This window comes from Triturus cristatus, chromosome 11 (genome assembly GCF_964204655.1).
Source record: "Triturus cristatus chromosome 11, aTriCri1.1, whole genome shotgun sequence".
NCBI lineage: Eukaryota > Metazoa > Chordata > Amphibia > Caudata > Salamandridae > Triturus > Triturus cristatus.
In genome coordinates, this window is record NC_140594.1 from 1,120,511,813 (window position 1) to 1,120,530,091 (window position 18,279).

General features: G+C 43.7%; 1 protein-coding gene across 3 annotated transcripts in view; it reads left to right on the plus strand.

The window, feature by feature from the left end:
- The window catches only part of RUBCN (rubicon autophagy regulator), a 199,422-nt gene that overhangs the window by 140,133 nt on the left and 41,010 nt on the right, over positions 1–18,279 (plus strand). For all 3 annotated transcript variants that reach the window (XM_085635661.1, XM_085635662.1, XM_085635663.1), the window contains 2 exons: positions 1,449–1,650; positions 8,421–8,522. In XM_085635661.1, the coding sequence (XP_085491787.1) occupies positions 1,449–1,650; positions 8,421–8,522 (304 nt within the window). The remainder of the gene's footprint in view (positions 1–1,448; positions 1,651–8,420; positions 8,523–18,279) is intronic.

Sequence of the window (18,279 nt, forward strand, 5' to 3'; positions counted from 1 at the left end):
TGTCACCCACACGTACTGAATGATCTGTTAGGAAAATATGTATCATTCAACCAATAGGTAAACTTCAGAGCTGGTTGAGAGTGCACCACTACATGTGGCTCACAGAGAATATCCTTCTTTAACTTGTGGCCCCTTGTCAGACCTCACCTTTAAGGGCCATCATATTATCATATATTGATTATATTGGTGGTTTGTTGCCTTGCAGCAGGTGCCATGAGTCCAGACAGAGGCAGTGGAAGCATTCTTCTGCTCAACCCCAGATCCAACTGGGCTGCTGATCAGCTTTGCTGGCTTGCAGCAGAGCGACTTTTACAGTTCAGTGCTGCTAAGGTGACCTCCATAGGTGTCTATACATGGGGAGAGCCGTGTCTGCAAAAACACTTACCAGATAAAGAGCCAGCGTGTGTGCCACAATCTCCATTGTACCCTGCCGTCTAAATATTCAAAATTCAAACGGGTCAAGGTTTGGAGGATTTAGGATGTCATTACCAGGCTGCTGCTGAGCAGTAGGCACCAGCTTTACATTAATAATTTAAAACAAAAACCTTTTAATGTAATTAGTTCTGACCTAGAGACAGCTGTACGTGTTTCACCAGCTTTGTGTAATAAACAAAAGCATAAATTAAAAAAATATATACAAATGGGGCCTTTGGGTTAGCCCTCTTCATCTACTAGTCCATTCATTTGTTATTCACATTTTGCCTCCATCCACTAAGCATTTGGGATGTCAGTCCAACCTCTCCAGTCATTCTCTCCCTTGATCTATAAGTGACAGCGTTTGGTTTGATCACAAGTGTGCAGCTGCCTAAACAGAAGTGTAGTTAAGTGCTAGGGCTCAAAGGACAAAACTTTACTTGGACAGATATTTTTTCCTTGGATTCTTTAATCCTTAGTGTAAAACAAAGAGTCATCCTTGAGCTATGTCTTCAGTGTACAGTATTTCAAAGCCAGTAGTACTTTTTCTTTGTGCTAAAAGGGATCCTAATATTCTGAGATATGTATGAAAACGAAGTGGAGTTTCTGTACCAGTGGTAAGTGCAGCCTGCTAGCAAACACCCGCACAGATCTGTTAAATGTCTATGCAATGGTTAATTATTTTTTTATTTGAATTACTGGAAGCATAAGGCTGCCACTTTCTGCCAGCAGCTTTTTGTTCCCTTATTGTGGTGTATGCTTGTAATAAAAAACAACCATTGCATCAGGTTCCAAAGGCCAGACACATTGGATTTGCTTGTATTTTAGAAAAAAAACTATTTATAGATTCCCGCTGCAGTGTTGTGAGTAACTCTTCACATCCCCTTGAATTTTTGACTCGCCTATTCTGATAGACACTGTGGAATTCAAAAGCAATGCAACATATATGTGCACATAGTAATATGACTGTTTTGGTTGGAAACGAGCTATCACCAAATTTTTACTGATGACATAAATTGCAATATTTCTTCCAGGAAAATGCGCACTTTAGCATCTCTGAGTCGTTGATTGCAGCTATTGAGTTGATGAAGTGTAATATGATGAACCGGCAGCTACAAGAGGAAGAAGAGGACAGTGACAAAGAAATCCAAGAGCTGAAGCAGAAGATCCGCATGCGACGGCAGCAGATCCGGACCAAGCGTGCCCAGCCTGATCGCGGAGACATGGCATCTGATGGTGAGAACCTCTAGATTAGCGTGCATTAACATAGTTGGTAAGAGATGGTTCATTTTTGCAGCCTGAACCTATTCTACTGTCTTATGCTGTGCATGTTTCTGCAATCAAGTGGTTTGGTACGTAGGTTGTCTCAGAAAACTAACACTTTATCTTTTGGGCATTGACCATGGGTATATTAATCTCTACGATGTCAGATGTTTGCCCAAAGTACGCCAGGCCAGTGTCTTTTCTGCTGGTGCGTTTGGAAGCAGGAATTGGAGCTTTGGGTATTTTCTGACTTCAGTGACATATTATAGGGGTTGATTGACTGAGAGTTTCAAAGAAAAACAGAAGTTTCAGTCTTAATATCAACAGTAGCAAAGAGGCTTTTCTGGCGTGCTGATGTCAAAAGAGAGGCTTTATTCATGATTGTCAGCCATGGGAGGCCTAGGTCGGAAATGGCTGTTTATTATTCTGTTTTTTCCTCCATGCCTTTCTACTCCTTTCCAGTGTTTTCAGTTATGTCGATAACATTGCTTAAGTTGTTCCTCAACCTGCATTAAAAATTTGCAGATCGAGATAAGCACAAAGTTTGCAATTTATGCTCTTGTCTTGATCATAAAGCGGTAAGGGTGATCACTGCTGAAACTAAAATCTGAAAACTAGAGAAAATCAATGTAGGGTGCGCCATAAAAAGCAGAAGTTGGACAACATCATGGCTTGTCCAAAGGTGTCCGCTCCACAAGATATTGGTTTGGACTCAAGAGGAGTATAGTTCTGATCATTTTGAAAGTGAAGAAGAGGTATATGAGGCGATTTCCCAACTCAGATGTTGAAGGAATGAAAATGTTACTAAACAGAGAACACCCCACATCTTTACTGAAGATTACTTGTATCAGCACCGAAAAGTCCTCACCCAAGAATGACTGACCTACCGTCAGAACTGAAAAGTTTGGACCCCAAAGGTAAATTTTCATCTTTAGTTTCATTGATGTCAAAAAGTTTGATGCAAGAAATGAAGTGGGAAAGTATATTTTCCCAAAACAATATGTGACTGCCAGTTTGAAATAATAATGCATGGATAAGGCAAAAGAAATAGTCCATGACTCTGTTTTAAAGGACCGTTGACATCCCTAAGACCAGAAGAAGCAATTAACTTTGATAAACAGAAACAACACCTCTGCGTTAAAATGCAGCTACTACTTAATAAACAGAAATGATTTCATGAAGCATTAACCTCATACAAATCTAAAGAAAGGAAAGAGAGAGAGAGGAGAATAAACATGAAATGATTAAAGATACAAACAGAGCAACCAGACATAGTACACATGAAGAAAATGATGAATTTCGTGATGCAGATTCTGCAGTACATAATGTGCGCAAGCATGATGAGGACAAGATGTCGGTGGTTCTTCACACCCAGATAACAATAATAATCCAAATAGGCCTTCACCACAAGATGATTTGTCAACTTATCTTCGGTACAAGAAGGGCAGCTCGTGTTCAGCATGAAGAGGAACATGAAGGAGGATTTTTGGTACACACTAGAGACATTTAACCCAGTACTAAGGATCGCCAGTTCCTGCTTCTGCATCCTAGCAGGGGGAAGGGGATTTTAAAGACCAGGAACTCGAAGAATTGAAAAGAAACCTATAGTTTCCCTCCTGGACCATCTAAGTATTTGGACCAATGTCGAACCTGTTTCTGTCAGAGTATCATCGGGCAGATCTCAGACTCTAATTTTGACCACAGCCCCTCACTAGGTAAAATGAGTAAAAGTCTGATTGAGTTGGGGAATAAGCTAGAGAAGGTTGCTGTGCACTTGCTAATTCAAGAGTCCTTTTAATAAGCTTGGATACCAGCAGTGTCAGGGAATAGAACATGTTCTTCAGTACCTTTGTGAAGAACAGAATCAAATGACGAAAGCATTGGTGGTGAAAGAGAGAGCAGGGAAAAGGCCCCACCCCTCATTGGAAGGCCACTTGTTCCTTCCATAAATGATTTCCAATTGAATGAAAGGCAGAAAGGGAAACCGCTGACTTGTCTTCCCTGACTCTAGTAAATGAATAAAAATTAATCTTAACTGCCAGGTCAATTAAGCGGCTTCCTACTTGACAACAGCAGAGGGCATTTCCTCAAGTGAGACAGTGCACCTGACTCTTCCTGATGTCGAAGTCTGTTGGGCATGCTTGACTGGTTTACAACCACCACATACCACAGCCCCACCTGCCATCGTTCATGTCTCTGTGGGATGCTAACTTGTCGGCAAGCCGGTTATGCAACAGTAAAGACTCCCCCACAGCTTGCCTGAAACCCTGGCACTTGACTACTATCAACCTTCACTCCTTACACCTTAAAGGACAGATTGTGATGTGTAATTGATGCTCTACATTTGCATCCACAATAGGCTTATGTTGCAAAAACACTTGAAGTTACTTAATAGTAACAATATTGTTGCAGTTTGGAACTCTTCTAGGTTCACATGGCCCTCCCTTCTTCCCAGTGAAGAGAGCCAGTGCATACTCATGCAAGAGATTGAAAGTAGAGTCAGGACATGTAACACACACATCCAAACCCACAGGAAATGTTTTATAGCATTCATCACCTTTCTTGGGGCTTCAGTCGAAGTCACTGTAGTTAAATGTCGACCCACCCAGATGCAACAAAAATATATCCACTGTTTTCAACTCCTGATCACAATGTTTCATTGAGTGGATTAAGAACTCCGACTACTTCCCAAATTGTACCGAAGAGCTGCAGCTCTGCTGTATGTCAGTATGCTTACCTTGCCAACACAGGTTGTTATCGTCAAAAGCTGCCCTTATTTTTCTATGCCTGTACTGTTTGTGAACCTGGACGATCCCTTAGCAACAAATAGTTGTTAGACTGGATGGTCTGGCCTGGCCTTTGTGAATCGTAAGTACACTGTGAACGTCAGCGACCTTTCGGATAAAACGTCCCTTCAGATGAATGATTCCGGAGCCATGCCAGACAGAAACAGCAGCTTGATGGTGCCTTCTATTCCTAGGGATATCTATTGAACCTGCAATTTCTGCCTCACATGAATTCAGTATGATCTTAAGTACTGATCTTTTTCTTTGACAAGAAGCACAAAGATGAGTGAAGGTATTCATTTTTGAGACCAGGCTGACTTTGTCATATTTATCGGAGGTATTCCTCAACCAAATACACAATAGCGTTCCTAGGAAGTGACAGCAGTACATCTACCCTGGTTTTTGAGTGTTTTGAAGTGGTAGCTGTCAGAAACACAGAAAGAACAGATGAACTGCTTCCTGTAACATAGGAACCTGACATTCAGATTGAGCTGTTTTTCTACAACATGTCAAGTGGAATGTGTGGTCACCTAAAGACCGTACCGGGTGCAGGTTACATGATTCCGTCTCCTCAACATCTACATGGAGTGTTTGGCAGTGATCACCAATGACATCTTGATTTACAGTTTTAAGTGTTTGATAGACCACTACAGGCGTACCTTTAAAAACATGCAGAAAGGCAGTTCAGTAGTTCCTGACGAGGCGCAGAAATGAATTCCAGGCCGTTGATGCGGGAGCATGAAGGTGTGCTTGATTAGATGTTTAAAAAAGACCCTACTGCGCCCCTGTTCTGCTTGGGTTTTCGGATCAGATAGAACCCGCTCATCAGAGCCTCACTAACCCAGCCAGAACGTTACCCCCTCTCCCTCCCTAGGGCCTATTTACAATAGGTAACCACATATATCTACCACCTAAGGACAGGGAATTCCTACTATACATACCAAGACCTCTTATAATCGGCGGCCTCGCGATCCCATACGGATCCAGACCTCTCTGCCCATACGACAGTATCACAAGTGGCGGCCTCGCGATCCCATACGAATCCAGACCTCTCTACCCAGACGGCAGTCTCAGCACAAGTGGCGGCCTCGCGATCCCATACGAATCCAGACCTCTCTACCCAGACGGCAGTCTCAGCACAAGTGGCGGCCTCGCGATCCCATACGGATCCAGACCTCTCTACCCAGACGGCAGTCTCAGCACAAGTGGCGGCCTCGCGATCCCATACGAATCCAGACCTCTCTACCCAGACGGCAGTCTCAGCACAAGTGGCGGCCTCGCGATCCCATACGAATCCAGACCTCTCTACCCAGACGGCAGTCTCAGCACAAGTGGCGGCCTCGCGATCCCATACGGATCCAGACCTCTCTACCCAGACGGCAGTCTCAGCACAAGTGGCGGCCTCGCGATCCCATACGGATCCAGACCTCTCTACCCAGACGACAGTTCATACGACAGTTCATCCTATGATCACCATAACATACAAAAAGGGAATCAGTCTCACTATTCATCAGATCACACAAGGACTGCCAGTTCGAGCATAGCCTGTTCTCCGGTTCGAGGGGCTCCTCTCTCCCTTATTCAGTTACCACTTACCTGATCAGGGTTAACATCTGTTCATGTAGCCGCAGCTGACTAGAAGAATAGGCTACCCTCTCATACAAGAACACGCAGCACATGTTGGTTCACTACAAACTGGGTACTTTATTACTCATTACATACGCAATCACATAACATTACAATATAACACATAACCTGCAAAGAAAAGTGAAAGATTAAGTTGTGCACTCTAATAAGAAAGGGTCGACATCACCTTAGTAGTGTGTAGCCTGCACTCAGTGGTCATCTAGGTTCCCTTCTCGTCTGTGCCTCGGCTCGCCTGGAAGTCACACCTCCGCAGTCACGGATACACGTCTGCACCACTATGCGCTGTTCCCTTCACCCTTCTCCGAGTCACTGGGACCTCTTCCTTATCGGCTACTCTCTCCTCTCTGGCTATTCTGCTAGGAGAGTATCTGTCTCTCGGTTTTTCTCCGCCTCCAAGATGGCGTCTGTCTTCCCTGGAATAAGTAGTAGCTTTACTGCTAACGGCTAGATGCCGCCTACGGACTGAACATGTAACTGCCTCAGACTTTCACTAATATAGAGGTGCGTTTCCTCATGGAAAATTCCGGCCCGTAACCTGCCGGCCACCAAATTCTTGTACCTCCCCGTACCAAGGACACGTTCCCAGCCGGCCGGCCTGATGTAGTGTCTTCGGCATGAAGAAAAATACAATCCTTCGATAAGGGCCGGCCTGAACCGGTTCTCTCCAAGCGAATAACACCTCATAACTAAAACATTACATTTGACCTAGAAGCATCCCAAGCTGCCGGAGCAGAAAGAAAGATGGAGTCTCTCCCGTTTGAGGCCTACCAGGCCTGAATTCAGCACGGCTCCATGAAATACCCTCACTACAGGACAGGTTATCCCTAATACTAACGAATCTATCCCCTAGGCTATGTGTGCAAGCCCTGATCTATGGGGAAGAGCACAGGATCATGTCGAAGTGCCTAGTAAATAGGCTCCATTCACTACTCTAACCCTTAGACTTGAATGGTAAGAGACTGAAGTCACATTCAATCACCTTTCCTCACAAGAAGGCCGGGAAAATCGAGCAGAACAGCCCCGTATTGCTGTTTTTTACCCATTATCATTTATTTACAAGCCTAGGAATATAACAATAGTGATTTGGCCAGAATAGTCAGATTGTGGCATATGCTCCTTGCCGTGCTGACCTGTTGGGATCAATTTTTTTTTAACCCTTCTGGATCTAGAGATACTTACATTTAAAGTTGGAGCTGGTTACTTCCCTGGACTCCATTTTCAGTAACCTGTGCACCCAGAGGGACCAACGAGTGCCTTCACTAAACAAAAATCTTGACTGTTGCCAACCCGTGTCAAAATAGACTCCTGAAGTGTCCGAGCCGAGAACTGTGCCCTAGAGGACACGGGCTGCCAAAACACGTTTCACCTCTAAGCCAGACTTAACTCTTTTTGAACTAGCCTTTTTGTAACTGAGCACTGTAAGACTTTGCCAGGGTGGTGGGTGTTTGGGCTTTCTCGGTTTTAGGTCTGCCTGGTAGGTACCTCATCTGCGAGGTTGGCAACCCTTTGAGTTTTCCAGTTTTGAAAGTAGAATTGTAGAGACAGCAGTGCAGCGATCAGATAACACATCTCAATATATGTTCCTCTCTGTCTGGAACCTCTGCTCCATTGACTGCCAAAATATGAACAGTCTGTAGTAAACCTGCAAACTCCTCCCAAAAAAAGTTCAGAGAATTCTTGAAAAGTTCCTATAGGTTAATATTGTCGTTAGTGCTCACAGAATATTTTTTCTGCTTCCATTTTTTGTACATGTCTTAATTTTATCATCTACCTGCAATCAAATGTTTATTCCACTTTCATCAAATGATATCTTTGGCCAACTGCTCCTGAAGAGTCAAATGCTCAAAGGGAGCCAACTTCATTATCCCGTGAGTGTACATATGTAATGGTTATCTTAGAACACCAGTGGTAAACGCATGTACCCGTCGCAGATAACTGTTACTAACCACTGATTACCCCAGATCAACAGGAATAGGCTTCACGTGCAAACACACAAGATCCTCTCAATGGATCACCTATGCAGTGTCCTGCCATCGAGAAATCCACTGTAAGCATTCACACACACCTCCATTCCTCCATTTCTCATGCTTGCCGATGTCCGTCCCCTCTCTCACATTCAGACTATGCATGCAGACATTCGGGCATGCTGTCATACGAGCGCCTTGCCTACCTTCACCTAGGGCTAGTACAGAAGTAGCAGGGTAAAATAAAATGCCATCTTACCCCTTACAACTTCCAATGCCTTAAATAGTAATTTTGTTCATCCTGGTATGCATTGATAGTTAATTTGTGTGTTGATTATTTTTGTAGACTGCATGGCTACGGACAGTGGCTCCCAGTTTAGTTCCCATGGTTCAATGCGGTTGTCGGATTCTGGATCAGCAGATGATGTGGAAGAATACGAGATCAAAGGTAAAGGCATTTTTCAGTTCTTGATATTGTCTGATTATACTTTGGAATATTTGTAATTTAGTTCTTCAAGGAAATTGAACTCCACGAAAAACACCGGTCTGTTCAGAAAATGAATGCAAAATAGCTGGGTGTTCTATGTAAGTAGATGATACGTTTTTACGTTTTGTGGTGAGAGTTTGACATAAAGAGAAATCTGTTATAGCTATCATTGGAATACCGGGGTCTACTATTTTTTCCTCAATATCCCAAGTCCATCCAGAGGCTTCATTACTCAACATCCCAGATATGTACCTTTGAAATGCTGGGACAATTGGACTATCTTTCTTTTAGTAGCGGAAGATTAATTATATGATAGAGAGCCTATGTGTCTAATAAACCTGATACATACCTGAGCTCCCATCTATTTAGCCCCTCCATTTGACTGGTAGGTGAGGACATTTAAGTGGGGAGGAGCCAATAACAGATAATATACACTCACATGCACAATCTGTAGAACTCTTGCAACATACACTGTTAGGCAACACGGGTAATCCCACACCACATTACCCAGCTCTATACTACCAGCAGCTGTACCCTACTCTGCGACTGGTGAGGGTACACATGCTGCTTTTGCCTCTAAAGGGAGCAGATGATGCCGACCCCATGAGATGGGGCGATATTGGTATTGGCTCTGGTGGATTCCACAGAGCCAATGGGAAATGGACAGACAGAGACCCGGCTGACAAAATAGTAATCTATATACTGTTATGGCGCAAGTTCATACACTGGTTGCTCCCTCAAGCTAACACCTCATCTCTGTTTCATTTCATAAACATGTGAGCTTCATGACAAGACCCTAAATCTGGTCACACTCTGTAAAAAGCATCTGTCAGGTCCCGTACCTTCTGTCAGGTCCCGTGTGCCTCAAGGTGGGTCCCTCTGTCCAGAATCCCCAGCGGCTCCAAAGCCAGCCTGCACTTGCCTCTCAACTACTCATCCCGTTTGGCAGATTCTCACTCAGATAAACTTCTTTTCTGCCCAGTCATCTTTCTTTTTTGCAGAATATTGGAGCCCTCTGCATCACATTTGTGCAATGCATGCATAGTTCTTATGTGGTTGTTTTTCGATGCCTTTCCACATCCACTGAACCTTTGCAGTTTGGCAGCTAAAAGCTAGTCATGCGTGGTGTGGGATCTTCTTTAACAGTTCATGCAAATTCTGCCATGGTTGGAGCTTTCTTCAAAAAAGGGTTGATTCACACCGAGGCCTTAGCCTCTTGACCACCGCATGCATCTGTTAAGAGACCAAGGTGCCTGTTGGTGTGAATGGGCCTAAGTTGTTGATTATAAAGTCTGTGGAGATATGGTTTTGACCAGTCTGTGTAACAGTTCTACTGTTTTCACCTGTGCTGCTAAAATGCCAGTTATATAAACTTAATCAGCTGTCTCTGAGCTCTGTGCTTCTCATCCAGCCATGGAAGTAAATGTGTTGTTGTCATCACTGTATCACACAGATGGTAATGATGGTTCTAGCCTGATTCAAATGTCTAAGAACGGATTGTCCGTGTCCATGGCTTCGTTGTTTTCAGGTAGTACACACCTAAGAGTGCTTCACGAGGGTGTGCTCTCAGCGCACACACTTTCTGCATGCGTGTGTGTTTGTGTGCACTGCTCACATAGCCCCAGGATCACAGGCTGCTTCGGTTCAGACTATAAACATCCTTTGAGGGGGTTGTCTCAAAGGCACTGTATTTCCATCAAGAAGAACTGAAGTCTTAAAACATAGACCTCTTACTTTCTCTCTTAAGTAGTACATTTAAATTGCCCAATGATATTGAATCTGTAGTCCTCATCCCATAGTGAGTGCAGTCAAGTCCACTCATATTTTTTTTTGTGGCAAATAAAAGGTCAAAACACAAATGAAGCAATACATTAAAATGCTTTGCGAGACATTAGTGTTTGACAGGCAAAGCTGTGTTTATACTAATGCAGACTTTAACCATAATGTTTGCGGGAGCTGCTTTTTAGACTTTCCGCAGAAAATGGGGATAATTTAGCGAAAATTGTACACCTGCACAATCTCAGGGTGGGATCTCCTGGAAAAGAGGTGCAAATTAAGTGGCTTGAATGTTTTTGGGGATGTTGGTTTCACCCTGTACTCCAGCACAGATGTACGTTTTTTCACTTTTATGCCATAATATTGAAATTGTGTTTGCCTCCCTTTGTGCAACATTGCTCGAAGCTTGTCCGCTGCATTCTGCCTAGTCCCAAATGCAAAAGAAAAATGTTTAGGATTGCGAAACCTCTCTAAGATGTTTGTCATTTGCTGACAAAACTGTTAAAAGTGCAACTTCCCCTAATTGGGACTCTGTTCTGAAAAAAGTGCCTTACTGCACCTGGCGCCCTAATTGTGGAGCGGGCAATCCTTGAAAGGGTACAGGAAGTAAAGGGATGTAGAAGTTTTCCTCCGCTTTAGACATTAGTCTTCGAAGCAATCAGAATTACTCATGTGTAGGTAGCTATTCCACCTCTGCCCATGTCAGTAGAACATCATCTTTCCAGGCCTCAGATTTCCATATGTACATCAGTATCATCAGTTATGTTGTTACAAACAGTCTATCTCCCTTTAAAACTAGTGTCCAAAATAGACATTTGTTTAAGTGCCACATTGGGCCCGATTTACAAACCTTTCTCCCAAGAGTTGTTGTGTGACTTATTCCTGGGAATTCAAGAGTAAATCAGTAGTAAGCCACACCGACTCACAGAAAAATCTTTGCGAACCGATTGAGTCCAGGTGCCCAGCCAACGATGGATGATTTAGTAACATTCCTTATATGTACGGTGGAGTGTTAATTTTTCACTTTACCATCTCAGTACAAGTTACTGTTGGCTGAGGCTCTCATGTGATGATCACATCTGCACTGCACCCTCCTGACAATGGCAAGAACTTGCACTTTGCACAGTGCAGTTTGTCTCTTTTTCTTTGCAGCAACTGCCCCATTTTCATAACCGTCATGCCATTATAGTAGAAAGTGGTATGAGTCCTTACATAAACAGAGCTATCATGAAGTGTAGTTCAGATTATTTGATGTAATGCACTCGCTGGAAATTGTCCAGCCAAGGTACGCCTTGAGGTCCCCCGACTGTATAAACCATTTTTGAGATCACAAATTGAAATTGGATTCATGACTCGATTTAGTGTTTTCATCATGTAACACAAAGCCCTGTGTGGGTTGCATGATAGAGTACTCTAAATAATAAACTTTAAACAATTGTTCTCAGTGTAGTTCACCTGCCTTCCTGTGATCCTTGGACAGTGCTGTATTCCTACGCTGAGTGTGTGTTGTTCTTTTCATTTTTCTGACAGCACATGCTCAGACAGGGCCCTTTTTGTTGTGATCAGAGAGAAGACCTGTCTTCATTGATTTTCAGATTTGATTTTGTGCGTCCATGCTCTTTCTATTTCCATCTCTCCCTCCTAAATGGTCTTCCTTAATCATTCCATTTATGTGTCTGATCTGTGAACCACAGGTAATGCCCATGCTGATTGTTCCAAAGACTAATTTTGAGCCCCTTGTAGCTAATCCAATTGAAAGGTATCGCTTCCTTACTGCTAGAGGACAAACTGCGTTTGAAAGCCAAGCCAGTGTTTTCTTAGACACCAAGCAAGATATTCATTTTGGAAAACGTCAGCTATGACCACCAGTGTGGAATAGGCCTGATCCAACTCCCGTAGTCTACACTTTGCTTTCGGAATCATCTCCTATTGACTCATGCAAAGGCCAATTTTCCCATCGCATGTTGGAGATTACGGTGGAAAAAGATTTTGTCCTCTGCAGGTTGAGGAAAGTGTCAAATTGTACAACGAATGGAACTCAAATGTTGGAAAAATCACCAATGGTGCACATTTTGTAGAGGGTAACAAACACCCCCAGATGGTCGCCTGACCTCGACTCCTCTACAGAGATGTGTTGAATAATTCGAGAGAAAAAATCAATCCTTCCTTCTTTGTTGCTCATTAGACAGTGCCCGAGTCTAATTTTTGGGCCCGGCACAATGTTTCTTAGGCAGAGAAGTAAATGAAGTGGTGCTAATGAAAGGACGATTTGAGTACAGCGTAGTATTATAAAATGTTGATTCTTCTATATTCAAGCGAAGGAGCCCACATCTTTTAGTTCCTTCCTCTAGCAGTTCCCGCCTCCAACTGAAGAAACTGGAGCTGGAAACCAGGGAGACGGAACACAGAACCATGGACCCATACCTAGCGTAAACACATTACATAACATCACAGGCTACCTGCCATAAGCCTGCAGTAAAAATAGTAAAAGGACTACGTGTTCTAACACTACATTAAGACCTGCAAATCAAAGGTGCAGTCTAACATCCTTTTTCGGTACTATTTAGTTTTCTTTTCGGCCTAAAACCTGAAGCTTTCTGCGGTACTTAATGAGAAAACTCAATTGGTATGTGCCAATAAAAAATCTCAGGTCAGGAGGAAAACATCTATTGATCCCCTTTAGGGCCCGAACAGTTAGAAATGGTGGCAGATCATTTTCCTACTTAGCCCCACAACTGTGGAACCAGCTCCTGACACAACTCCGAGCCATCACGGACCACAGGCTATTCAAACAAGCATTTGCAATGCAATAGGTCTCACATTTACACGAGTTTGAGCTATTGGCATTGTAAATGACAATGCCTTTTATTTATGTTGTGGTTTTTAAACCATGAATAAAAGGCATTGTCATTTACAATACTAATAGCTTAAACTCTCGCAAATGCGAGACCTATTGCATTGTAAATGCTTGTTTTGAAGGGCGCGGGTTCATTTAGGCAGTAAAAAATCACTTAGTTAAACAGAGGAGTTAATGAGTTTGGCCCAATAATGGTGAGGAAGGTGATGATTTCACAGTAGAGTAAATTTGTAATTACACAAAGCACTGCTTAAGTAATAGATCTGAAAATATTTAAAGGTGAAGCGACAGTTTAAAGACTTTATTAAGCTGTCGAGCCGTGTGTAGGTGCAGCTGCTGTGGGCAATACCATTAGAAACCAAGAGGGAGCGTCTCAGCAAAAATAGCTTCTTAGCAGCATAGTTAATGTTTCCAAAGCCCTCTACTTTGGGCCCTCTATCCCAGACAGGCTTTTATGTTGGGCGCACAGGGGTGTTAGAGAGGGGCGTATAGTGGTGAGTGAAAGGGAGGGGCACACAGTGGTGAGTGAAAGGGAGGAGCGCACAGTGGTGAGTCAAAGGGAGGGGCGCACAGTGATGAGTGAAAGAGAGGGGCGCACAGAGGTGAGCGAGGGGCGCACAGAGGTGAGAGAGGGGCGCACAGAGGTGAGAGAGACTAGGGCTGTAATCGGTGTGGCGGGAATGTGCACAAACAGCATCACAAGTTGCCAGCCAGATTAGACCAAAGTAGTTACAAGCTACAGTGGTATGCGGCAGATTTACCGTCCTCCCCACAGCCCGGGGAGATGAAATGCAGTGCCCGGCCGCCCGGAGGCGCTACATCTGGGGGTAAGGTAGGTCAGGGGGAGTGGCCATATCTAAACCTAACGGTATTTAGGTCTGCAAAACTGTACACAAGCAGATTACTCGAGCACTGATTGATAAACGCATGCGTCTTCTATAAGGTGCAAAGTCCGGTGCTCAGCACGTGCCCAATCTTGTCTGTTCCCGACAGATGCCGTGACCGTCTAGTGCACCGTCCGCTGTGCATGCTGGGATAAAGGGCCTGCATACCTACAGAAACAGACATCTCACTACATCTCTACCCGAGGCCTATGCGCAGCTCCTTGTGTGCGCGTAGTATCCACCAGCAATCCTTCCAGAGTGTCCGACCTCAGGACTACGGCTCTGGGAGGACCCAGACCTGGGGCTGAAGCAAAGCTGGGTTTTAAAACAATACTTGGGAAACATGATCCTGACTACACGCCCCATCTCGTCCCTCCATGTAAACACTTTGTTGCGTGCTCCTTTTGGGACGGCCCATCCGGACTGGCTCGTGTTATATAAACAAGCTGTGCTGCTTGTTTATATAACACGCCTCCTTAAGATAAGAAAATGCTTTGTGACAGCCTCAAAGCAGACGAGCCAGTCCGGGTGGGCCAGACCAAAAAGCCAAAGGGAGGCAACACAGATAGCTCATTTCCAATGGCAGGCCACCGTTTAGCATAAACGGTGATGCCAGCCAATGGAAATGAGGGACGGGGCTTAAAGCCCTTTTCTCAAAGTCCTCTCTTAAAAATCTCTTGCGGAGGCGGAGCAGCGCTTTGCGCTGCAACGCCATGCAAGACCTAAAAAGAGCGTAAAACCTGGCGGTTCAAAACACCTCTAAATCCGCAGTCAACATCCTCTGATTTGCGCAACAGTGCCATGAGAGACAACTGTGTGATATGTGCGCTTAACAAAAACCAATAACCATATACAGAGCAGTTGCTTGCTGTCAGCTGCCCGTGCTTCACAGTTTGCGTTAACGTTCTCTCCCTTACTTTCCTTGTCTGAAGAACTGTGGAAGGAGTAAAAGGGTGGCTCATTTCTCTCACTTCCTCCACACTTTATTGTGTTCTTGGGTGGAGGTGTTCATGCTTGAAATAAAGAAAAACCATTCAGTGTTTGCTTGGAGTTCAAAAGTAATTATATTTTCTTAGGCAGAATAGAAATCTAAAACAGCTGTGTACATTTGCAGATCACTGCTAAGAAAAAGTATAGGACTACCCCTTAAATGTGCTGAGTTGGCGAGAGCCTCAATGCGGCTGCCTCAATGATAACTATTGTCTGTATGGCACTTTTGAGCTCTGGGTTTATGTGCGCATTAAAGATCACTCCAAAGGCAGACTGCACTTTGTTTTTGACGACAAGTCGGGCTGCAGCGAGTGTGTATCTCTATCACCTCTGCTGCCCTTTTCCTACTATCAATAAGGGTAGACTAGCAGGAATCCCATTTAAATCCTAGAAATTATTCCCCACAGTTGGAATTAAAAACTGTTCTATAGGTGATGAGGTTTCTCACTGGAAGTACTTTTTAGCAAGTTCAATTTCTACTAATTTTATAATATCAGCGTTTTGTTGTAATCCAACTTTATATTATCTTGTTAAGTAAAGGTAAACAAAGGTTACTAAGCTAGTCGTTTCCATCTGGCACATCACTTGTGTCAAACTTTATCTTAACATATCAGAGTAGTGGAGATGGAGAAGCAGGGGATGGCCCCCTTTGTGTCTGGACTCACTTTGTTTATTGGGGATGTTATTGGCCTGAAATAAGAGAAAGTGAAGGGCAAATGATTTCATTTGATCTATGATGCAATTTGATCAATATACAGTAAGACTGGCCAATCCTTATAAGTTTGGGGACTGAGAGCTTTCCGAATCTCATCTGTCTGTAGAAAGTGTTTGACATTGTATGCACCAGGTATGCATTGCAATAATGTAGAGGACAGTCTTTGTCCCATGAAGTTTGCTGTTGGAATCTCCCTGCCTTCCACCTTCCACCTTTTGCTAGTTCTCTTGGTGTTTGCAGGACATACCCTTAGAGTGAGAAAATACTGTGGTAACCACATTACCTTGTTTAGCAAGACTCTTTGTTTCTGCGGTGTCTCCATGTTTTTAGAATGGATTTGTAATCAGAACAATAAGACCTAAACTGCATCTCGCTTGTGATTCTGCAGCACTTGTTCACCCATCTCCCTTTGCCGGGAAAGGCGTCACGCTCTTTTTCCCAGCAGTGGCAAAAGAGGATCTTATTTTGCGATTACTCTCTTCCGTCACTGTATCTGAAGAGGACTTATTTACACCACTGTCGGGTTTTTATGGTAAAGTCTCTGTTTAGTATTTGAATAACCAAGATTGGCACTGCATTCTGGGTGCCACCAGGTACTTTCTGTGGGGAAGGGAAGGTAATTGGGTAAGCAAGATCAAAATCACCCATAAAGTGTGTTTACACTTTAGTTCTTTCTTAGAAGTAGGTTTGTGAACCCTAGGATTTATTTGAATACCTTGCAGACTACGTCTACTTGGATGTCTGAATTTGGCCATTTACAAGTGTAATTTTTTTTTAAAATTTATGGCATCTATTGATCAACAGCTCTGTCTAACCTATGCTTGGGTTCACTATCCATGCCTGTATTCCAACACCCCTCCACCCTTCCAGCCCAAATCCATTGTTCCCCACTCCACGCAGTAGTGTGGTGTGGGGGCACTTTTTTGACAGAATTCTGATGTTTTTCTACAGCGGATTGCAAGGTTGAAGTCCAGCATCCAGAAGTCTGAAATGCCCTGCGTCATCCCTCTAGTCTATTAGTAACCCATCCACATTTTGTCAGCTCCTCAAAACATACCTATTTTAGACTTTATGGCATTCCCTTGCTATATGACTGTCATTGATCTACAGCATGCTGAGTGAACCCCTTCAAGTGATTTGGTGCATTGTACGTTTTGTACATGCGCTCACGCCTAATTCATAAGCCAAAAGGTGAGGCAGTTGTAGCATTAGAAGTACAGAGAGTATATTGTGCTGTTCACCCTAATTTTAACCTCTATTCCAGGTTACCCCACCACCTAAATCCTTGGTGCTTCTTATGGGCAATTTCCTTTTGCATTTCTGACCCAGTTAAACCATTTCCTTCCCACAAGAGCCTCATTTTTACTTGAACCAGTGGCCTTATGTTATGGCTTAGCTCAAGATAGACTTGTTATGTTTATTTGTAAAGCACACTGTGACCCGCAGGGTATCCTGGCACTGTGCAGATGAGAGCCTAGCCTTGCCTAGGGTGGGCAAGATGGGATATCAGATGAGACGGTTCGTCCGCTTCTTTCAGAACTCGGGATGTAAGAAGGAGGCTCTGACGTATAGTGGCAGGTAGGTTGTTCAACACTTTTGGAGCGATGCAAGAGAAGGCCCGGCCTCCGGATCTGGTTCTTCTTATGCGTGGGATATGTATGGCTGGATTGTGAACTTACCTTCATATCAGTACTTAGCGCTTTGAATGGACGCTCAGTTTTATGAGAAACAGGCTGATTTGTTAAGCCTAGATTCGTGGTGCTTCTGTTCAAAGGCCATTGTTGACATGGCAGTTCAAATTTGTCTATTGCCTACATATACTTCAATGTAAACATGGGGGCAAATTCTGAGGCCTGGATTTGAAAAAGGTGGTGCAAGAAACATGAAAGCTTGTCATCAGATAGGGCTGCCAATTCCCATTAGACAGCCTGCTTCTTTACTTTTGCCCCCTGCCCTATTGCAATGTTTTCAGGTTTTGATATCATTGTAATATAAGGCCATTCCTAAAATCCCTTTTCGGCAGCAGTATCAACGAAATGTGCATCCTATGGATGTCTGCTGCTCCACAGAGTTTCTCTTTTGTGCATATTTTGCTAAGAGGCTCCTGTTGAACTGAACGTGTAGGAATATTAGCAAGTCTGCAGGCAGATTAAACCATCCTGAAAATCGAAGTTAGATTTTCATATCTAGATCACGCAATTTGAAAGTGGTGCCAGATCCCAGGCAATCTTGTTTTCTAAGAATGAACTGCAAGTATCTTGAGTGGCCAAATAGATTTGATCTTGCGTTAAAATCATTTTTGCAGCCAACCACAGTGTGCTTTGCCCACAGTCACGTCACTTTCGCTTTAGATTTTCTCCACCCTGGCTTCATGATCACTTCACCTTGTATTCGCGATCACTCCACCTTGGCTGTATTTACCATTAGTTCACCTTGGCTTGTAATCACTCCTCCTTGGTTTCTGACCTCCTTTGGTCCTCTCTCACGTGAGTTGCT